Source organism: Bos javanicus, chromosome 5 (assembly GCF_032452875.1).
Source record: "Bos javanicus breed banteng chromosome 5, ARS-OSU_banteng_1.0, whole genome shotgun sequence".
NCBI lineage: Eukaryota > Metazoa > Chordata > Mammalia > Artiodactyla > Bovidae > Bos > Bos javanicus.
Window position 1 is genome coordinate 47,677,798 of NC_083872.1, and position 24,740 is coordinate 47,702,537.

At 38.9% G+C, this 24,740-nt stretch overlaps 1 protein-coding gene across 5 annotated transcripts in view; it reads left to right on the plus strand.

Annotated features, from left to right (window-relative positions):
• Positions 1-24,740, plus strand: part of GRIP1 (glutamate receptor interacting protein 1) — a 305,928-nt gene that overhangs the window by 76,919 nt on the left and 204,269 nt on the right. For all 5 annotated transcript variants that reach the window (XM_061416574.1, XM_061416570.1, XM_061416571.1 and 2 more), the window contains one exon: positions 17,808-17,888. In XM_061416574.1, coding sequence (XP_061272558.1) covers positions 17,808-17,888 — 81 coding nt within the window. The remainder of the gene's footprint in view (positions 1-17,807; positions 17,889-24,740) is intronic.

Here is a 24,740-nt window from a genome sequence, read left to right on the forward strand (position 1 = left end):
GTATTGAATGCCCAAGAGGTCTATGAAAACATACCAGGCCAATGGTATGAGAAACTAATTTTGTTGAGCATGAGATATATATCAAGGTCTTTACACATGCATATTCTCCCAATTAATTCTCATAAGTTTGAAAAATAGATATTGTTATCCCGGTTTAAGGGACGATAAAATCAAGGCTTCTGTAACTTACCCAAAGTAAATACAGAAACCAAACATTTTTTGAACATAATGCCTGGGGAGTTGGTGATGGACAGGGAGGCCTGGCATGCTGCGGTTCATGGGGTTGCAAAGCGTCGGACATTACTGAGCGACTGCACTGAACTGAATGTCTGTAGTGCTTTCTACTTTGCCATGTTGTATGTTATGGTCAGTCTCTTCAGTTGTGTCCAACTCTTTGCAACCCTACCAGGCTCCTCTGTCCATGGGATTTTCCCAGCAAGAATACTGGAGTGGGTCGCCATGCCCTTCTCCAGGGGATCTTCCTGACCCAGGGATGGAACCCACGTCTCTTGTGTCTCCTGCGTGGGCAGACTGGTTCTTTACTGCTGAGCCACCTTAACTCTCCTCTCTACAAAAGAATTCCCATTCCTCTGTTCGAGTTGTTTGCAGTTCTGTTAGCCAAGAAACATTAGGCCTTGCATGCATGGAATGAAAGCATGGTACCCCCCACCCCCACTATAAACTTTAAGAAGAAAAGCTTTAGATGAAAAATAGAGAATTGCCTCTCTCACCTATTTCCAATTGGCTTATCTTTGCTTATGGCAGGAAAAGCAAATGTGGTCAATGATGTCTTCTTTCTATTTATAAAATTAGTAATAGACTCGTGATTCACAGTCGTGATAAGAGGAGGATGTGTATCCTCATTTAGACAATGTGTATTCAGTCCTGAAGTTTGGTAGAGTTACTCACAGCACAGCTAGCCCTCAAATGATTCTGAGGGCTTATAGGATAAGAGTTCAGCCTTTGCTTTATATTTCGTCTCAATTATGCAAAAATATGCAATACAGAAAGGAAATTCTGAGGTCAGAAGAATAAAAGATAAAGGAAACGAGAAAAAGATGTTTTAATTATGCAAATTGCTTGAAGCTTTCTGGTACTTCTCCAACTAGTTTTTTTTCTTTCAATTAAGTTTGTAGATATTTAAGAAAGGTGGAAAAGCTTTCTACTTGGTTTAACAAAGAATTTTTCTGACCAAATAGATTTTTAGCTAAAATTTCTAATACTTGGGATTTCTTAAAGTGTCCCTTGAAATTGTTTCCTACAGAAAAGATGCTGCCAGGAGTAAGCACCAGCACTGCTTACGTATTTCAGTTTTATTATATCTGCTTGCATAAATGGAGTGTTTTTCAGATAATGCACAAATGCTTGCAATACATCCCTAATTGTCAAAGAAGCAAATATCTGAGCTTTATGGTGCCCAGAATAGCCATTACGTGTTGTTTACACTTTCTATCACAATAAATATCAGATGTTCTGTTAAGCTTGTCTTGAGCAAACTAGAAGCCAATAAAAGCTGCTGTTGTACAGTAAAGAAATGTGAAGGCAGGCTGTGCTTGAAATCAGTACCCAAATTGTGCAATAGATCTACACACACATGCATAACCTTTCTAAGCTACTTCTTTATGCAATAACTATGTGGATAGTGCTTGTCCATTGGTAACCACTCCCACCTCTACAATGCCTGCTATGCTGTGCTTGAATTACTCACTTGTGACCACTGAGATCAACTCATTTCTCACATAGCTCTTCTGTTCTTCTACATGCTGTGCACCTTTGTTATGTACTTGTAGGCTGTCTCCAAGAGAAATGACAGTTTCTCTGAAAGCATCTTTGGCTAGAATGTGGCAGTCCTAAAAATAGAATTTCAAAGTCCATGAATTACATAAATTATAGCAAAAGTTTGCATATATTTTCTGAAGATTTAAGTTTCTGGAATATTACAAAAGCTTTTCCATCTTAGGCCTTGCCATTAACTCTAAGCTTCTTGTCATTCTACTGCAAGGCTAAATAAGTCACTGGGATAAAGATGGTGGTCTCCAACTTCTCTCGAATGTATTGAATATTTTGCCCTGCAGAACAGGAAAGGAGGGATGTCCTTAGGTTGAGGGTCCTTTCAGATCTCTTGTTATTATGTGTTCTTATTCCTAGTAGTGCTCCTAAATAGATACATATATACAGATGAATATATCTATGAAGTATGTATGTGTATGTATGTATATGCACGTGTTTGTAGATCTTTGTGCTTTTCTCATGTAGCATTGATGTACACTGATCTGGAAAATGTAAACAACGTTTACATTGAAAAATGCTGAGTGATTTGCCTGTCAGTATTCAATTTCATAAAACATCTCTGTTTCAAAATATACTGTGGCTCAGAGTTAAATGCTTAGGAGTACTCTTCTAAAGCTTTGACAGTGTGATTTTAAAATACCTTAAGGTGAATTACATGATAGATGAGAGTGAGTCAGAGAAAGTTTCAGTTTTCATAAATGAACCTCCTCTAAGGTCTTATTGCTAATAGAATCCAATATAGTTTTACATGATTACTTTCATGATTGGAGTGTCCCAAAGCAGACCCAAAATTCAATAATGAAGCTGACAAACAGTGATGGAAGGAAAGGTTTCTTTTATTCTAGATGTTTGTACATGTCAGTAACTCTTTAATTGGAAAATTGGAAGAGTCCTACTGAGTATAATGCTACAAAATCAGTTGAAAATTAAACATTCACATTTTGTAGAGTTGAATTGCATTTTCCTTGTTTGTCCTAATTAACTATGAAAGCTGAATCTTTTCTCAGGCAAGATTTATGGGGAAAAGTCATGAAGTTGATGAAGTAGACATAACCCAAGGAGAGTTAGACAAGCAAGTAATTCATGAGGAAATTGTATGTCTGAATAATTGGCCTCAGAAACAAATGAAGATAATTTGATAATCTTTGGGCTATTAAATCTAGGTACCTAGGTTTTAATTTTTATTTTGCCACTGACAAATTGAGTCATAATAGACCACTTAATATCAGTGAATTTCTCCAACCAGAAATTCAGCAAATAGTAGCCCAAGGCCTTGGAAAAAAGATATGTCAAATGTTCACATCTTTATTATGATAGAAGGTGGAAGGACAGGTTTGGGCAACACTCAGATTAGTTTGTTGTGGCCCAATAACAGACTTTCCTCTCCACTAAGGTCTGTTTGTCATGGAGACTCTTTTTATTGAGGCAGTGGGACACTAATGGGAAAAGAATGGTCTTTCCTGTCAGGTAGAATCATGTCTGTGCCACTTATTAGCTGTTTAGCCTGAGATTTTTAACTTCCCTGAGATTCAGTTTTCTCATCTGTAAAAATGGGGATAATAATATCTGTGACTATGGAAGAAAATTCCCACCTAAAGGAGTTCATACCTTGGAGATAAGCAGATTGATTATTGCAAGATGGTGCAGTAAGTAATGTCATGGGAACATGTATTTGTTGCTGTGTTGTTGTTCTGTGTTGAATTGATGCTTTTGAACTGTGGTGTTAGAGAAGACTCTTGAGAGTCGCTTGGACAGCAAGGAGATCCAACCAGGCCATCCTAAAGGAAATCAGTCCTAAATATTCATTGGAAGGACTGATGCTGAAGCTGAAACTCCAGTACTTTGGCCACCTAATGCAAAGAACTGACTCATTTGAAAAGACCCTGATGCTGGGAAGGATTGAAGGTGGAAGGAGAAGGGGACAATAGAGGATGAGATGGTTAGATGGCATCACCGATTTAATGGACATGAGTTTGAGTAAGCTCTAGGAGTTGGTAATGGACAGGGAGGCCTGGCGTGCTGAAGTCCATGGGGTCGCAAAGAGTCAGACACGACTGAGCGACTGAACTGAACTGTTGTCCAATCACTCAGTCATATCCAACTCTTTGTGATCCCATGGACTGCAGCACACCAGGCTTCCCTGTCCTTCACTATTGCCCGGAATTTGCTCAAACTCATGTCCATTGAGTCAGTGATGTTATCCAACCATCTCATCCTCTGTCACCCTCTTCTCCTCCCACCCTCAGTCTTTCCCAGCATCAGGGTCTTTTCCAATCAGTCAGCTCTTTGCATCAGGTGGCCACTGTATTGGAGCTTCAACTTCTGCATCAGTCTTTCCAATGAATATTCAAGGTTGATTTTCTTTAGTATTGACTGATTTGATCTCCTTGCAGTCCAGGGACTCTCAAGAGTCTTCTCCAGCACCACAGTGTAAAAGCATCAATTCACCAGGGCTTCCCTGGTGGCTCAAACGATAAAGAATTGTTGCTGCGGGATCCTTGTTAAGCCTGGTCTGTCACTCTGCTTCTTCATTCACCAGATAGATAAAAGTGATGTAACCACCCCCTCTTGAAAATCAGCTAGTCCTGGTGCTTTGTTTACATAATTGTATTCAGTCCTCACAGCAATTCTATGAAATAGGTACTATTTCCATTGGATAGGTGAGGAAACTGAAGCTCAGAGAGAAGGGACTTGTCCAAGACAACATAACTAATAAGTGGCAGTGCAGTATGAACTATGAAAATTGCTTTATAGTAAAATTCTAGTGTATTAAAAATAAGTTTTGTGTTTTCCATGCAAAAGCTATATCTTGTCTAACACCCTGGTAAGGTTTTGTCTGGGTAATCACCACCTCTCAAAGTAAAACCAGAGAGTCTCTAAAGTACAGCTTTAAATAATGAACATCACAGGCTTCTTGGCTTCTGACAGGCATGATAAATCCTGCTTTAATCATGCATTAAAAACATGTCATCTGTTTGATAAGCAGTCATCTGCTATTGCTTGACCTAGCAATGAATTAATAAAGCAAAATACGTGACAACTCAAGGCATATGTGTGAAATATGTTACTCCCAAGGCATCTAAATGTGATTCTCACTCCAAAGCCCGGGTGGAAAAAGGTGTTGGCTCTAAAATAGTATATAGCAACACTATCTCACACCTAGAAACTTGACTTAAATCTTGGAATTTTCAAAACTAAAAACCTATCAAAAAGGGAGCCCAGAGATAGGTCCTGAAATGAGCCAAAACCAAAAGAGATGACAGTCTTGAAAAGAATGGCCGATGGGTGCTCATCTGGTTTCCAAAAGTTCTCTGTGAAATTTAGTTTAGGAAAGAGTCTGCGCCTATCTGCCCAATGACCCTGATGCACAGAGCCTCTCCAGAGTCTGAGAACAGAGGTTGCAGCCTCCTACTCTGGAGCCCAGCTATTTGTAGAGGTGGGCTGTAAGAGCCAGAGGGAGAAAAAAGACAGATTCAATCATCTCCATTGCCAACCACACAAGTTATCCCACCATTTTCTTCATTGCGTTGCTCCATGTCACCTGGTCTAAGATCTGTGTTACCCCTCTAGCTGCATGAACACTAATGAAAGGCTTGAAATACTGTAAGCAGCAGGCTCTGAACATGTTGTCTGGAATACAAGGAGAAAATAAGGGTCCCACTACTGATTCATTTTGAGGTGATAAGCCACTTGGAGGAGCCAGTTCATAGTAAATACTCTCTCAGTGAGCATGGTGGGCATAGAGAAGGAGTTTGAGAGATAAATTCAGCCAAATTTCATCTCCTAAAATGCTTAGAACTTCTTGGCTAAAAGGCATTCTTTCAAGTGATTTGTTTATGTTCTGGAAAAGAAAACTGAATCTTATAAAGTAAGCCAAGAATTCATGAGAAGGAAGTAGATTTTAAAACTTCTAGAAATGATACATTGTTTTCTCAACTGAAACTTTAGGGACTCTTCAAATATAGTTCCAAGTCCCTACCCTGTATCAGTGGTATAGAGTCACCCAGAGTACATCCAGTAGTGACCACTATATGAAAATGTGCCTTTCTTTACACACACACAAACGAACACTGTAAAAAAAAAAGATGTGAATCGAGTTTGGATGAATTTGTGGTAAAGAGCATGTAAGTTAAAGCTTTACTTCTACCCTTTGCTTCCTGGGAACATTTAGGCACCTTATTTCATCTCCCTAAACCTCTGTATCCTCAAATTTTCAGAAGCATTAATTCTACCTATACCTGTGCAATTACATTGTCATAAGTACTGACAATGTAAATGAAGTACTAAGCACAGTGCTAGGCATGTATATGTATGGCCACGTTGTTCAGCAGTGATATAATAGCTGTGCCATTTAGAATTCACCATGGAATCTACCATTAGCCTGGCCAGTTCTTCCTTAAAACCAGGACTGCTTTTGTAAAATGAATTTATCTTTTTTTTTTGCAATTTTAAATATTACTGAGTGGTTGAGATGAAAAAAGATAGATACACATATAAAGGACTTAGGTTCATGCTGTCACACAGGGAATCCTCAGTAAGTATTTGCCATCATTGTGTGTAGGAGTATCAGTATTATTGACAGAAACTTCTGGTTGACTCAGTTTGCTTTTTTCTTCATGTTATTTGTGTCCCTCATGTACAACCCAGGGCTTCAATCTGAGGTTTACTTTTCCTTCCCTCTACTTTGTGCTCTGATAGCTTCTGGCTTAATCCATTTTCTCCATTACCACAAAGTCTTGTCTCTTGGTGTTTTGATTATTAATGAAAGTAGAATCTCAGTAAAAAATGTTACTTTCCCTCAGCATATTGGAACATTCTTTGGAGTATTCATTCTAAGACCACTGCACATGTCAGTCCGTGAAGGAAGGAGTTGGTGGTCACACGGGGTTTTGACACATGCATGGTCCTCGTTCTGCAGTCAGATCAATGACCCTGGGGAAAGAGTCCGTGCTCCAAGCTCTAAACTATTGCTCTAGCATGCTAGATAAAGAGACAGATTTTCAGTTCCTGTATTGGAAACTGAGTCTGGACAGTGGTGACAATATTTATTTTTCTAGTTTCATTAGGAATTTGTCAGCAGTAGTAGCAGTATCTGATCATTTATTTGTATAATGTAATTTTCCAGCAGTTGACATTTTTTTTCCATTTACACAATGCTTGGTTAATGGAAAAGAAAAGAAGAGAAAGAAAGAAAAATACTGAGCCACTGAACCAGGTTGGAAAGTTACCTTAGTTAAAATGTTGTCATGTTCTGATTGTCAGGGCAGCAGGTGAAGGCTTGAAAGGCTATTTTCATGATAATCAAACCTAGACAAGAATGCTCCACTCCATAGACAAATGTGACTCATTCTTAGTCTTCCAATGACACCCAGCATTTAGTCACACACTGGCACAAATTCAGATCTCTTAGAATAAAGTCATTCAGATTGCGTTTTGCTTCCTCTCATTTTCCCATCAATCTTGACCCTATTCCAGAAACCACTATACTGAAAATTTCTAAATCTAAAAACATTTGCAGTTATATCATGTAAAAGAAAAATTCTTGGAGAGACCTGATTTTACAAAAAGCTCCATCTTTTTGTCTGTAGTTTATATTAGAAATGCAAAAAAAAAAGGCCTAGCGAAGGGGCAAAATAGAGGTGGAGGAGACCAAGATTCAATCCCTGTGTCGGGAAGATCCCCTGGAGAAGGACATGGCAACTCACTCCAGTATCCTTACCTGGGAAATCCCATAGACAGAGGAGACTGGCAGGCTACAGTCCATGGCATCACAAAGAATCAGACATGACTGAGAGACTAACACACACACACAAACACACATCCAGATTATTATTCTAATGCTTAGAATTTACTGAATGAAGTGAAGTCACTAAGTCGTGTCCGACTCTTTGCAACCCCGTGGACTGTAGCCCACCAGGCTCCTCCATCCATGGGATTCTCCAGGCAAGAATACGGGAGTGGGTTGCCATTTCCTTCTCCAGGGGATCTTCCTGACCCAGGGATCGAACCCATGTCTCCTGCATTGCAGGCAGACGCTTTAACCTCTGAGCCACCAGGGAATAAGCCTGAACTTGCTGAACTATGTGTATTTCATAATGTTGAGGTATGAAGAATGTCAGCTGGCATAATATGATGGTCAAGCCAAAGATTTAAAGCAGATACGCTTCTTTATATATAGAAAATATAGAAGCTGTACTAAATTAAAAATTTTTAAGTTTTAAATTGGGATCTGATATGGTAACGAAAATGACTTTTTGGCATAGAGTCCATTCCTCTAGAAATTTATAGTGATGAGGCCAATCTGTGACTCTTGTTCATCTGTCCTTGCTGGAAACAATACTAGGAAGAAGCATAGGAATTATCATTTGTGATTCAGACTGATGAGCAATAGGAATGCCAGAGGCAGGAAATGTGCAATTTCATGCTCGTTAATTTCAGAGAGGATTTACAAATTAACCTGGCTCCAGATATGACTCTTCCAAAAACCCCGCAGGCATCATGGAACAGCAGTTAGCACAGACCACTCCACAAGGTTAACCAGATGCTGGGGGGCCACTGTGATCCTATTTACTCCCAAGTGAAGATCATAGGTCAGGTTCTGTGCTGGAGGCCTTCTTTGCAGACATAAGGAAGTGACTTTGTGTCTGAAGTAAAAAGAGTTTAAGGACATAGTGCCTTGGAAAATGGAGCTCCCCTGGTGGCTCAGCAGTAAAGAATCCACCAGCCAAGCAGTTTCGATCCCTGGGTCAGGAAGATCCCCTGGAGAAGGAAATGGCAACCCATTCCAGTATTCTTGCCTAGGAAATCCCATGTAAAGAGGAACCTGATGGGCTACAGGTCGTAGGGTCGCAAAGAGTCGGACACAACTTAGTGACTAAACAACCACCACCATAGAAGGTCTTCTTCCATGTCCCTGCTTCAAGGTGGAATATGAGTTTTCATTTTCAGCTGTTCTTTACTAGCTTGGGGGTAGGAACTCAATGCTATTTTCTGTCTCCATTTTAAGGTGTAAATTAACTAATCATTATTATTATTACAATCAATCAACTTCTCCAGATAATCTGACCTTAGATGTATCCAGATACCCCTGTAAATCAGCCATGTTAGGACTGTTAAAGAGTTTAAAGTGGATCTGGAGAAGATGAAATTCACTCAAAACCATAGCCTTGGAGAAGTTTTCATTTTCATTTGAGGAATTCATTCCATAGGCAGTTTGATAATTCTGGTATTTGAGGTCTAGGGATAATATTGAAGCCATTTTGCCAGCTTCTTTGTGGGCTGCCAGTGACGCCGCCAGGTAACAGCACAGATGGATCCTCACTACCTGTGCGTTTGCTGTTTTTCAAATCAATTAGAAGAGATCTTTCCAAACTTCTGCTAGTGGTAAAGAACCCTCCTGCCAATGTAGGAGACTTAAGAGACTCAGGTTCAATCCCTGGTCAGGAAGATCCCATGGAGAAGGAAATGGCAACCCATTTCGGTATTCTTGCCTGAAGAATTTCAAGGACTGTGGAGCCTTGCGGGCTACAGTCCATAGGGTCACAGAGTCGGACAGGACTGAAGCGACTTAGCACAGAATACCAAACTTTAACGTGTGTAGAGATCATCTGGAGATTTCATTAAATGCAGGCTCTGATTGCATAGGTCTGAATGAGGTCTGAGATTCTCCATTTCTGATAAGCTCCTGCTGCTGCTGCTGCTAAGTCGCTGCAGTCGTGTCCGACTCTGTGCAACCCCATAGACGGCAGCCCACCAGGCTCCGCCATCCCTGGGATTCTCCAGGCAAGAACACTGGAGTGAGTTGCCATTTCCTTCTCCAATGCATGAAAGTGAAAAGTGAAAGTGAAGTCGCTCAGTCGTGTCCGACTCTCAGCGACCCCATGGACTGCAGCCTACCAGGCTCCTCTGTCCATGGGATTTTCCAGGCAAGAGTACTGGAGTGGGGTGCCATTGCCTTCTGATAAGCTCCTAGGTAATGCCAATGCCCTCATCTGTGAACCTCATTTTGAGTAACAAGGTGTTGGATAATGGAGCAGTGAAGGAGACAGATGGTCTTATAAGACAGGCCAGTAGCAATATGGGTGTATGGTTGATATTCTTTTTAGCTGTAATATTGAATTCCTGAGATGGTGATGTGACTGTGATTAATATAATTTTAGAGGACAGTCTGTCATTGTGAAGAAACCACCAGACATTCGTTTTTAAAATGAATTTGTTCTGTTGAATGACTGTTTTTTTAATGTTCAAAATCAAAAGACCTGATCCCCTTTAAGAATATAAAGTACCTAGGTGTAAGGAAACCTGCTGAGTCAAGAATAGACAATGAAGCCGTGCAGACAAAACAAATGACCAAAGAGAGGAGGAAGTAGAAGGTTGGAGAGAGGAAATCATCTCCTAATAGGAAAGAGACTGTAATGGAAAAACACGCTACCTTCTGCCTCCTACCTTCAAGCTCAGATCATTCTTGCTCCCTTCTGCTTTAAACCTAGTTGTGTGGATCACTTTATCCCATTAGGGAAGGAAATGAAGTCAATTCATTCTCAAGAATTCATGCCAAAGCAATAGCGCTAAAGCCTATGTAGCACCCAGAATCCTCTGACTCTAGGGAAGATTAAGGGTGTACATTTCATTTGCCCTAGAAAAACAGGGTCATTTTAATCAGGAATTAAGAACTGTTTCAGATTGCAGAAGGATATTTGGCCATATGATTCTGTTTGCATTTCTTTAAATTATGCAGGACCCTATGCTTGTAGTTATATCTTGTTTTGATAAGTGGAGAAAGACAGGATTAAGGTCTGTGATCAAAACCTTGTGCCAGCCAGCCCTCAGGGAATCTTGCTTAAATTTTAGAGTAAGCCATCAAACCAGCAAGGCAGAAACTGAACTAGAGGTCTGATGTCAAAAAGAGAGAAACATATTATCTCTGGCTGCTTTTTGGCTCCATTGTCAATCTCGGTTTCTACTACAGAAGTGACAATGGAGCCAAGAAACCACCGGAGATGAAATGCAAATGAATGTCTGTAGCTCTGTGCAAAGTGCTCCCATTTCGTAACAAGGATGAGCTGCACTGTCTTAGGGCCACAGTTTATCAACTGTTTTCAAGAGTAAAGAGCTTCTTTGTCTGAGTTTTATATCATGAATATATGTTGAATTTTATCAAATGCTTTTTCTGAATCTTTTGTGATAGTAGTTCTCTTTATCTCCTTCATTCTGTGAAATTTTCTGAATTGCAGTAACTGATTTTCACATGTTAACAATGTTAACAATGTATGCCTATTCAATATAACCCAACTGAATGTGATGAATTATTTCTTTAAAAAATTTTTTTTATAGATTTGTGTCTGTGTGTGTGTGTGTGTGTTAGTCACTCAGACATATCTGACTTTTTGTGATCCCCTGGACTGTAGCCCACCAGTCTCCTCTATCCATGGGATTTTCCAGGCAAGAATACTGGAGTGGGTTGCCATTCCCTTCTCCAGGGGATCTTCCCAAGCCAGGGATCGAACTTGTGTCTCCTGCATTAGCAGGCAGATTCTTTGCTATCTGAGGCACCAGGCAAATTTTTAAAATATATTTTGTTAGTTTTTTATTTTGCTTGTCCTGTTTTAGATGCACAGTGCTGTGATTTTTCTTCCTTATACTATTTTGTCTTTTCTATCAAGACCATGTTGATTAAACTTTAAAAAAGAGAAAGAGAGAAACAGCCCACCTATAATATATTCCTGCTGGGCTGGAGTAAGATGTTCACAGAACCCAAATACTGAAAAGATTATGGTTCCACACCACACAAAACTTCCAGGTTAACTGGCAATTAACATCGCTTGTTTCTTGATTTTTCTGATTGCAAAATTCTGTATTAATTCATCGCAATGTAGCTTCCTTTCTCCTCCTGTTCCCACCTCCACCGGTACCGTAAGCCCTTGCCTATTTCTCTCTTCAGCTAATGAAGTATATGCTCCAGTCTCAATCCTGGGAAGTAATAAGGATTCCTCCATCACCATTCCACTTAAAGTCTCATTGTCATATATCCACTTTCTTAGTTTGCACATGTGCTGTGCTTAGTTGTATTCAACTCTTTGAGACCCCATGGACTGTAGCCCGCCAGGCTCCTCTGTCCATAGGGATTCTCCAGGCAAGAATACTGGAGTGGATTGCCATGCCCTTTTCCAAGGAATATTCTCAACCCAGGGATCAAACCCAGGTCTCCCACATTGCAGGCGGATTTTTTACTGTCTGAGCTACCAAGGAAGCCCAAGAACACTGCAGTGGGTACCCTATCCCCTATTCCAGGGGAACTTCCCGACCCAGGAATCAAACCGAGGTCTCCTGCATTGCAGGAAGATTCTTTATCTGCCGAGCTACCCGGGAAGCCCTCGCACATAGTAGGCACTAAAATTTGTGAAATGCAATCAAATTCTATGGACACATTACTTCCTTCATAGTGGAAGTCATTTTGTTCAATCACGAAAAACAGTTTTCTCCCCTGCTCTTAACGATGTACATGAGCGTTGTGGCATGAGCTGGCTGTCTCCCTGCTGCTAGGAAATGGTCATAATATGTAATTGCACAAAATGCCTCTTTTTTTTTCCTAATCAAGAAGTTGAGGGATCTGCTGGCTTAGCAGGTGCCTCGATTGTGCATAATTAGTTGTTAGAAATTGTTTAGCATAGGCTGATTAGTCTCAGCCAAAGGAAATTAATTTTTTTTTCAACAAAGCCCTGAACACAGCTAGAGATTCTTAAAACTATAGTCATATCTGGTTCCTCTGGGAAAAAGCCCAGACTCAGAATGGGAGAAGTAGAAGATGGAGACAAGGACTAGCCTGATGACACACGGGTGGTATTTGATGCTAGGCAACCCTTCAAGGTTACAAGAACATGAGGGGACATGAGTCCATTCCTCAAGATGGGATTCTCCCAGCTCCAACCTGAGCTTTGGTCATGATGCAGAATGAAGCCCTGCTTCTTGGGTGCCTGCTGTTTGCTTGCCAAGTTTGTAAATACCAGCTTCACTTGGAACATGTAATCAAAACAAATGATCTGTGTTTGCCCCTCCTGTGTTTAGTACATAAGGAGACTGGTCAAATTAGGAGGAATGGGAGGGACAGATGGTCCCCCCATTGTTCAACTTCTGTTTTAAGTATATGCTTGACTAAGCCCTTTCTGTCTCTGTCACAGTGTCCATTCTTCATTTAATGCAGGGCATTTTCCCTAGCCTCTTAGGGGTGTCACCATAAAGGGGACCCATGCTCTTTCTTGTTATGACCAGTGACAGTGGGCAGCCATCATATGTGACAGTGATTATCTAGCTGCTATGATGCCATTTTAAAAGGCCAACAGTTCTTTAAAAGGCCAATACCCTGTGATGCCCTTGATGATTACTTGCCACATTGACTCACTTGCTGAATGCCTTCTTTGTCCTATAGCAACTTTCCATAAGGATCCCTTGTTAATAATCATAAAGTCAAGGTGGGAAGTCTGGTATAAAAATTGGAATTCTTTTGTTTAAAGGCATTATGTTAAAGGTTACTCAATAAACCTTCTGTAGTCTGAATGGAAATTAAAGGAAATATATTTCAATATTATTTTTATAAATAGTCACAAATTTTGAACATGCAATAAGGCAGTACTTAATAACTAGTAGATGGTGATATGGCTTTAAAACGAATAGGTGTAAACCTAGAAAAAGAAATCAGAGGGAGGAGGGAGGTTAGTTAATAACAAGTATATGACTTTCTTCAGGTTGCTTGTTTACAATAAATGCTCTAATTTGAAAAGTTAAATACAATTTAATTGTCTATCAGCAAATGTTTAATGAATGCATACTAGGGGATGGGCACTGTCCTAGAACTATCTATAGATTGACTCCTTTTTTGTTATTTCACCTATTTTTTAATTCACTTATGGAATTAGTTGGAACTTGAAAGCCTATTTAGTGTCTTCCTGATAAATGAAAAGTATTAACATAGATCTTGTAATTCACTGAAACTTTTGAGCCCTTTACTAAGCAACAGTGAATTAATTGTATTGGCATTTATTTTATTTTTTACATTTTAAATTGAAATATAGTTGATTTACAGTGTTGCTCTAATTTCTGTTGTACAGCCAAATGACTCATTTATAAACATATGAACATTCTTATTTTATATTCTTTTCCATTATGGTTTATCCCAGGAGACTGGATATAGTTCTCTGTGCTATACAGTAAGCTCCTATTGTTTATCCATTCTAAATGTAACAGTGTGCATCTACTAACCCCAGACTCCCAGTCCATCTCTCCATCCCCCGCACTGGCAACCACAAGTCTGTGAGTCTATTTCTGTTTTGTAGATAGACTCATTTGTGTCCTATCTTAGATTCCACAAAGGTGATATCAGATTATATTTATCTTTGTTTGACTTCACTCTGTATGAAAATTTCCAGGTCCATCCTCATCTCTGCAAATGGCACTATTTCTTTTCTTTTTATGGCTGAGTAATATTCCATTGTATTTGATTCGTGCAAAAGTAATTGCGGTTTTGCATTGTTGAACTTTGCCATTTGATATTACAATCCATTATTAAATGTGGTTATATTATACATCATTTTAATGTGCATTTCTTGCTTTATGTTTTTGTACTAATGACTTATTAAACTATGGAAATGATGTTAGACAAAAAAATATTTTTTCTCTTATTCTGTGCAACAACAACAAACCATTTCTTGATTGAATTGTGACATGCAGTGAAAAGTGGATTTTACAGGACAACTGGCAATGATTAGCTCAATGGATGAACCAAGAAGAAGCACTTCTGAAAGCCAAACATGCACCAAAAAAAAGGTCATGGTCACTATTCAGTGATCTGCTGCTGATCTGATCCACTGCAGCATTCTGAATCCCGGCAGAACCATTACATCTGAGAAGTATGCTCAGCAAATCAATGAGATGCACCAAAAACTGCAATGCCTGCAGCTGGAATTGGTCAACAGAATGGGCCCAATTCTTCTCCACTACAGTGCCCAACTGCACATCACGCAAGCAACGCTTCAAAAGTTGAACAAATTAGTCTACAATGGTTCGCCTATTCGACTATATTCACCTGACCTCTTGGCAACTGACTACCACTTCTTCTAGCATCTTGATAGCATTTTGCAGGGAAAATGCTTCCACAGCCAGCAAGAGGCAGAAAATGCTTTCCAAGAGTTCTGGAATCCCAGGACACCAATTTTTACACTATAAGAATAGGCAAACTTATTTCTCTTCGGCAAAAATGTTTTGATTGTAATGGTTCCTATTTTGATTAATAAATATGTGTTTGAGCCTAGTACTAATGATTTAAAATTCACAGTCTGAAGCCACAATTACATTGGTACCAACCTAGTATTACAGAGGTATCAGCCACTGATTCATTCAGTGTCTTCCCTCCATTTCTATTTTCAAAGTTTGAGTCAAGATTTGACTTGGAATAAATCACATCAAGAGAACTGATGCCCATTCTCTGATGGGTAGGTTTTTATAAAAGACCTATGATACCTCCTGGGGTTTAAATTAAACAGATGTTCCTGGGAAAAGTTTCTTTAAAAATACATGTTAAAAGGTGCCATGCTGCTCTGTTGCTGTGCTCACCTTAACTCTCCTGATGAAGGTTGCCAAGATTCTGCCTCATTTGCATTAGGAATTATTGCCTTCATCCTGACTGACTTCAGAAACCTATTCTTAGATAATATCGAACTTATTTTGGTCTGATCCTTCAACCAATGCAAATTTTGGCTTCTAGGTAATTGTTTACTTTCATCTGTGCTCGATAAGGACGGTCTTAACACTGGAGTGCGGTCAGGGGCTGGGCAATGGATAAGCAGAGGCTGGCCAGGTGGCCATCTATAATTCAGTTTCAACCTTTTAAGGATGTGCATAACCAGACTATTTCAGCTCTAAATCAAGGAAATGGTTCTCCAATATAAGTAAGAAAACAGTTTTGCCAGGGTTGACTACTTCTATAATGCAAACTAGGTAACTTTCTAAAGACATAGCTCCTTAAAATAGAGCATCAAATACAAAGCACCCCAGAGTCTCCTGGTCAGATCTCTTACTGCCCTGTAAGAAAATCCAACACTGGATTCAACTCAAGACTTTAATTGGCTAGAGTCTAGACAAATTGAAAACTTGAGAAAGCCTTTAGGCTTCCAAGATGCTGTCCCTGAAACTGATTGTTGTGATCTCTATCTCCTGACTCAGTGCTCTGTAATCAAATACATGGTTTCAAAGCTTTAGATAATGAAAAGAAATACATTTTTAAATTGGTTTTATAAAGAATCCAGATTTTAGCATATAGTAAGTTTGGTTAAGCATATGGCCTGGTTAGTAAGTCAGTATTGTGAGAAAAGAGTTCAGATACACAGGTGGGCATGGAATGGCAAAGACTTATGTAATATAAGGCAGGCATTTTGTTTTGTGGTTTGTGTTTATCCTCAAAATCGCATTTACAAAGAGAAGAGTCAGAGATCTAGGCTATTGCTTCATAAGCAAAAGTGATACTGTTGATTGTACTGATATCTGAACGTTGGTGGTTTGTCCTTATGGTTGAAAGAATATAAAGAATTGTGTGACAAATGGAATATAAACATGAAACAGCATGACTGCCGTTTTTTAAGTTAATTGTAGCTTACAGTAGTGTTAATCTTTCCTTTTTGTCATTGCTTACAAAGACCTTGTTAGTTTTATGAAGAAATCATGAATCATTTCAACCAGAAGTATATCCTAAAGAGGAGTTGAGTTCCTCAATTTTGCAACATGAACTACTTAGTTGGGAGAGTTAATGTTTTCAGATGACAAAAGCTTGTTGCTGAATTAAATCCTTGTTATATTTAATAGTTTGCATATATAATATAATGCTGTTTTTAATCCTTTAATGATTTCTTGTTACAACAACAAAGCAACCTGAGAGTATGACCAGAAGTAACCTTTGGGTCATCTAGCTTGAGTAGATCTACTAGGTAATTATTGTACATTGTATCTACTCAGGCTGTATACATCCTATGCTTGAAAATGTTTAATGTCACTCAGACATCTCTTTTACTCTATACAAATGTCCTATGCTGACTAAAAAGAATATTTCCTTTCCATTTCACTCTAATATTTGCCGTCCTGGATCATTATTCCTATATTCCAAGTCAGACTAAATCCTTTCCTAGATTAAAAAAAAATCATTTTACTTAGAATTTGATGGATCCATCGCTTGTATGGTTTTTTTCACCTAATGTTTTGCTCATTCAGCTTCTTGACTAACTGTCACAGATGCACTGAGCTTTAGTTCTTCTGTCTCTTCAGCTGATCTTTCTCTGGTTCTCCAAGTTATTTCCATCTCTTTCTAAGAGGGCGAATCAGCTCATTGCAATATGTGTCTTCTTTTCCCAAACCATCTTTCCTTCTCTATTCTTAACCTAGCTTCTGTGGTCTTATTCCGAATGTCCCTTTCCCTTTATTTTCCACTGGATGCCCATTCATACTTTCAGTAGGAACCCACTAATTCTGTGTGTCTTTATTCCCCTGCAATACTAATACTCTGTCATCTGCTTCTCTGAAATATAATATTTCTTTTCCTTTCCTTTGTTCTTCTACTAGCTTATTCTTAGTGCCCATTGAGCCCTTTTATTCCTTCCTTGTCTTCCTGTTACTGATATTCATGGATATTTATTTATCAATGAATATAGGTGACAGGCAAATCATCTGTACACTGTTTTTACACACTTCTTACCATTCTATGCCTTCGTGTGCATTATAGCTTGATCCTGACAATCCTCAGAGATGGGTGTGAACACATATCCCTCTTTCATAGGGGAGTAAACTGATGTTCAGAGCATATTTAAATGACTTGACCAAGTCCCATGGCTAAACCCAGGTTAGGACCCAGGTCTACAGACTCTTTCTACCATACCATACCACCTGTCTCTGGCAGAAGGATTGCAATCCATTGAAAGACCTTCATTACAGTAGAAACTGGATGGAAATTAACCAAAGCCTTCATTGTACCTTTGCAGATGAGAGTCCCTACACTAAATCCGCCAGCCAGACAAAGCCGCCTGATGGAGCATTGGCTGTGAGGAGACAGAGCATCCCAGGTTAGACCAGACTGTTGGATTTTTCAGCTGTTTTACTTTTGATCCCTGTTATTTGGTGACCTGAATAGTTCCAACTTGGTTTAAAAAAAAAAAAAAAGGCAATGCTATCTCATAGAATGGAGACTGCCTTCTATACAACTTGTTCAAAAAACATTCATGAAAGCAAGATTCTGGAAAAGCTTGCCAACTTGTGAAAATTCATCTTGTGTGCAAATCCTTTGTAAAATGACTTGAATTTATATCAGCTCTCGCTCATTGACTTACTTTCACCTCTGTTTTCAGGAAATGATTCTCACAGCAGCATCTATCCCTTTACTAAGGCAAACCCAGCCAAACAAAGTGGTTCAAAATTGCTGTGGCAGATCATATATATGCTGAATAACAAATTACTCCTTTCTTCTTGTCTCTTTGAACTTGGATTTACTTCCACTGAGCAATTCTTGTAAAATTCTGGGACTTTGTTTCTTTAGGAAGCTGTGATGAGGTTTCTTGTAATACAGTATATAATACCTTTTTTCCTCCACAAAATATTTTGAAGAAATATCTTCTAATGTCTTTACCTCCAAACTTCCATAGTTGGAAATTTTGAATTTGTGAATGACACACATTCTAAAATAAATGTAGGAAGGAAATTGAAAATATTATTCAATCTTTATCTGAATTAGGTGATTCATGGAAAACCTCTTATGGTAGCAACTGTCCTTAAGAGAAGTGTTAAAAGCATAAGTACATTGAGTATCAAAAGTATAGTACACTTAGTATCAAAAATAATGCCTGTCTGTATTAAATACAAGTAAACTGAGTACAGCTAAAGTTTAGTGGCAGGATTTTAGAGTGCAGTAGTTTGACAACTCAAGATAAAACAAAGCAGTGTTTCGAACATTAAATTGGATGCTTTGCCAAATCTGTCAGTAAAGGGAGAATTTTCCACTTGAGCAAAGAGCAAGACAAGTCCAGTTTCTGCCCTGTTCATGATTATTACTTATAAGAACTACCTGTGGTTATTTCTTCTTATTATGAAGACTTTGATTTATTATGAAAGTACATGGCTTATAAAGAGGCATATTGTGAATGATCCATATCCTTGTTTGTGTGCTTTGAAGATTCTAAAGTAATTTGAAACCTCTAATTATATGGCTTCACCCAGTGCTGAGATTTCTTCTATTCCAACCTATAAAATTTCATTCTTAGTGCTGGTCATGTTTAGAAAAACTACTGCAATCAGCTATGGGCCATCTTCTCTGCTTTCTCCTTGTCAGCAATAAGGAAGTCCTGAAAGTTTGAAATTCAAGAATGCCAGTTATCTATCAATTCCTTTTCAGCTTCTCTAATTAGCTGGTACTCAGTAATCCTCTGCTGGGAGGGGTAAAGAGACTTCCCATTGTCCTTTCCACTTTATATGGTACTAAACAAAAGCACTGACTGTGTGTATGCGTGCTTGGTCATTCAGTTTTGTCTGAATCTTTGTGATCCCATGGACTGTAGCCCATCAGGCTTATCTGTTCATGGGATTCTCTAGGCTAGAATGCTGGAGTGGGTAGCCATTCCCTTCTCCAGGGGGTCTTCCAGAGACAGGGATCAAACCAGGCTCTCCTGCATTGCAGTGGATTCTTTACCATCTGAGCCACAAGGGAAGCCCTGAACTACTCTCATATTTTCCTTTCATGGGTTTTCCAGTGTTACATACTAAATTACAACACAGGTTTATGGGCTAGGGTTTACCTTAAAATCAGTAAGTAGTTTTTAAAGTTACATGTTAGGTACACAGAAGTTGTTAATTACAATCCTTAGTTCATGACACACAGTGATTCTTTGTAAAAGAATGTTTCCTTTTGTTCTTCCTTATGTCACGTTTTTTTTTTTAATTGGTAGGTTTTTTGTTTTTGTTTTTGTTTTCTGGTTGTGCCACACAGCACATGGGATCTTAGTTCCCCAACCTGGGATGGAACCTGCACCTTCTGCATTGGAAGCAGAGTCTAAGCCATTGGACCCCCTAGGGAAGTCCCTTATATCAATTTAAAGTTACTGAAATCAAGGAACCTTTTTTTTTTAATAGCATCAGAGATTATTTTCCTGGAGTTTGAACATGAACAAACACACTTTTGTTCTTTCTTAAAAGGTATCAGCCAAAAGGGTTGGACGTCTTCAAAATCCTCTTAATTATTTAGAACAGTTCAAGAGAAAAAGGAGTTCACCAGCCAGAAGGCTAAGAAACCGAAGTAGTTAATAGGTGATTATGACTTCTTGTTACATCTTAAGGAAAAAATTTAGGAACTTTTTGGAAACTGCTTCTTGACTGAGTTCTGACAATTGGAGTTCTAAACTTCTACTGTCTTACTTAAAAATACTTGTTAATTCTTGTGCTGGTGAGAGAGAGAGAGACTGCAAAAGAGAGAAATGCACAGAGACCTGGAAAATGCACCCTCTTTATTGTTTGCTGAAAAAATCCCCAGGTGTCCTCCTGATAAATTAAGGTCAACACCAGACAGCTAACAGAGCAAAGTGCAAGTTCACAGCCTTTGTTCTTCTGTGCTCACCTCCCAACCTTACTTCCCTCAAGAGTATCATTACCACCCTAGTGGCAAGGAAAGATGTGTCTAGGCGAAAAATGTACCAGCGAACTGAAAGAGACCTTTAAAAAGGCTTGGACCCTCTACTAGCCCCTGGATCTTCTCAGTAAAAGGCATTTCTCAGGGCAAGTGCAGTCCTGGGGCCATTTTGGTGCCCCATTTGCTAGGGAGTAAGCAAACACTCAGAAGCTGAAACTATAAAGGAACTGTGGCTTTTCCTCACATTTCTTCCCAGTGAGCCAATGATGGTGATTGAATTTAACCATTCATGTGAGCACTCTCTCTGATGGAGGGACTAGAGGAAGAGTACAAGGTAGTAGAAAGCATATTAAAGTTCTTTATAACAGTTTTTATGAAAGATTAAGCTGTTCTTTTAAACTAATTCTATAGAAACCTAATGCTTCGTGGAATAAATATTTGTAAACATACACATAAACATAGAGAAGATTTCTTAACATTGGTTCCACTATTCCCATGGCATAATAAAGGGTAACTTTTAATAATTCTGACCCAGAGAAGTAACCTTGAATGTTAACAGAAATATAATTTGTTTTTCATTCATATCAAAATTCACTACTGCTGTCTAAACTTGAAATTGTTACAGCAATTATTTTATAATCACAAGTCAAATATGTGTCTTTCATTAAATGACAATTCTAACTGTAAATCCTTTCATCCCTTTGCTATCTCTTCTCAAAAAAGAGAATAAATTAAACATCTCTTAGGAGCAAAATGCATTTGCTTTGGATAAAGGGGAAATGCATTTTTCATGTTATTTGGGAACTTGTCATTTTAATCATGTCTCTTATGGCATCATGAGTAAAAAAAGATTTTTTGGTCTTTCATAACGTTTTATAAAATTTTTAGTAATGATAATAGTGGAAAAGAAATGACATTACTGTCTCTATGACACTAAAGTTTAAATTTAGATTAAAAATTTAACATTCTGTTAAAAAAATTTTAACCTTATTTCTACTCATATTCTTTTTCAAAGAGAAGATGAATTCCAAGTATTTTGAACTAGCAGATTCTATTCCACATCTATGGTTATTTAAAAAAATCTGTCAGTCTAATCTTCCTTTGTTTGAAAGATTACTGGTGAATCAAAGTTTGACCACATGGGAGGGTTTGTCCAAATTATTGCAGACTCTTGTTTTAACACATTTTATAATAATTTGTGGCTTATTTAATCATGTCTATCTAATGTTCATGAAAAGACAGGATACCACACTAGACCTGAAAACCTAGTTAATGTATTATTTATTTGACTTACCTCCTTTTTCCAGGTAGTATGGCTTTCTTTGCTTATTTTTGTCATGGCAAAGACTTTGGGGCAATTCACAAAAGCAGGAAGAAGTCAAGTGTTCATATCTATTGCACTTCCAAATTCTTGGTGCCCCAGGAAAATTATCTTAACTCTGTAGCCAAAATGAGACCTCAAAATTTTGTGTAAGAATTTTTTTTCTCCTAGAGTATGAGAAAAGACATTTATCAATTTGGTCGTAATAGGATAAAGATGATATATCTTTCTTGTAGCTCACATTTGGGTGTTTGCAGAGGATGTACAGATTGAGAGTCTGAAATGTTAATCAGCCCAAGATGTGTACACATACACTGTTTCAAATACATCCAGGAAGTATCGCTGCTGCTGCTGCTGCTGCTGCTGCTGCGTCACTTCGGTCCGACTCTGTGCGACCCCACAGACGGCAGCCCACCAGGCTTCCCTGTCCCTGGGATTCTCCAGGCAAGAACACTGGAGTGGGTTGCCATTTCCTTCTCCAATACATGAAAGTGAAAAGTGAAACTGAAGTCGCTCAGTCGTATCCAACTCTTCGCAACCCCATGGACTGCAGCCTACCAGGCTCCTCCGTGCATGGGATTCTCCAGGCAAGAGTACTGGAGTGGGGTGCCATTGCCTTCTCTGAGGAAGCATCAACACCTACTGAAAAATCAAAGTGTAGAAAATAATACAGTGCCCTTGGCCCCACAGAGAAGCTGGCAACCTTGAATTAAGAGGGAAGGACAGGAATTTTTAAAGTTCTGCCCTCTCTGTTCAGCATTTTCCTCTTTGTTAACATACAATTTGACGCTTCATTGGTCTAAATTTTCATTATTACAGCAGATATATAGAGTGACATTTACACTAGGATTTTATAGCTCTAATACTGTTCAGGTGGGTGAAGGGCATTTCCTCTGATTTTCAGGCCTAGTTCTCTGCCTGGTTCCACCACTGAGCCACTCCAAGAAATAGAGCATGTCTCACTAATGGGAAACCAGTCAGTTGACTCAAGCAAGTGCGTCATGTCATACAAAGCATGGTGCTGCACAGTACATATGCCCATCAAGTCGTCACATTGTACACTTTAAATGGTTTATGGCTTTGTCAGTTACATCTCAATAAAACCAGGGCAATGGAGGTAAAGGGCCATTATATTTGCAATGTACACTCAAATAATGCAAAAAAAAGAGAGAGATGTCTCTGTGTGTGTGTGTGTGTGTGTGTGTGTGTATGAAGGATATCAAGGAGTGAGTGCTTTATAGTGTTCCTGTAGCTCTCAGACAATTTTAAAATCATTTCAAAAATTAAAACTTAAAGGAAAAAAAGGCATGAGGGACTTCCCTGGCTATCCAGTAGTTAAGACTCTGTACTTTCACTATGGGGGCATGAGTTTGATCCCTGATTGGGGAACTATTAATAAGATCCTGCATGCCACACAGCATAACCAAAAAAGAAAATTAATAATAAATAAATTCTTTTAAAAAATATGGTGCTAGGGTGCTGCAGATGTTGCCCAAAGATGCTGAATCAAACTCTGCTCTTAGTGAGGGGATCACCCATATGGGAATATGCCAAGAGGCAAGCTTCTCAGCTGCTCAGTCGGGCTGTCCCCACATCCTCCAAGACATCCCAGTGGGCCCAGGTGAGGACTGTGGGGACCACAGTATAGGGAGTCTCCTGCCAGAGCAGCATCAAGACCAACAGTCAGCATCAAGAACTCAAAACAGTGATACAAGTGTTGTAATTACTGAATATTTAAGAAATTGTCAAAGGTATATCACTTCTTTAGAGACAAGTTTCTAAGATCATAAAATCAAGACTCTTGGCAGCATTACAAATATGTCGGAGATTCTGCTCATGCCTCCGTTTATTTAGTTTTCCATAGTACTTATCACTATCTGAAACTGAGTGATACATTTATTTTTTTTCTCATTCTCACACTAAAATGTAAGATACCCTAGGTCAGGTTCTTTATATGTCCTGTTTACTGCTGTTGTCTCCAGCGCATAGAGCAGTGCTTAGCAAATAGTAAGGATCCAGTCAATACTTGTGGAATTGATGAGCAGGCAAAGATCAGCAGGACAGTTTTCCTTGTGCTGAGTTGGTCACCTCATGACTAATATACTTTGCTACCAAAAAAAGAAAATTCAACATAGTCTCCGTTTACCATGCATTTTCTGATTCATCGTACGCCATAAAACAGCTATTCACCCAGGCCTTGGGGCTGCACCAAATGTGGCATTTCTAAGGAAATCATCTGCTGCCTAAGACTAATGAATGAAATATAGGTCAGTTAGAAGCTAGAGAATTTTAGAGACCAAAGATCTCGCCTCAGTCTCATTTGTTCCCGTTTGAACAGAAAATGTCCCTGCAATCCTCTAACACCTAAAGAGAATATTTAAGCCCGATTTAACAGTAAAATTGACAAGATGAGACTGATTCATTTGAGAATGCATGCTGCTATAGAAAAAAAGGCCAAAAAATATGTGAAAATAACTGAAGTCTATAAATAGAGTGATGCAAAGCAGAACTTATTACTTCTTATGGCAGGTACACATGAAGGATTTTCCCCCAGAGAGCTGATCCACTTTGCTCTGTGGCTGGTGGTACATACTGAGTTTTCAAATTGCGCCTGGCAAAAAATGAGCAGCTTGATTTGTGTGTTCAGCACTGCGGCTTTCATTAGCAATTCAGAGAAATGACAGTCTATTATGTTCAAACCTCTCTCCCGCCTTAGTAAACATGGGTGAAATATAATGAAGTGGTACATCAGCAGCAAATGATTTTTAAACAATCATTCTTCCAGCATGCAATTTACGGTAAATGATGTGTAATGAATTAGTCCTGTGCTTGGATCTTCCCCGAGTCCCCCTGTGTTACAGAAGTGGTAGCTGTTGGTCGATGTCGTGCTCTGGGTACACACAGTGATCAGAGTGACTCTGACGAGCCAGCACAACCTCCAGTGTCTGAAAACATTTTACAAGGAGGCTCAAGGAGATGTAC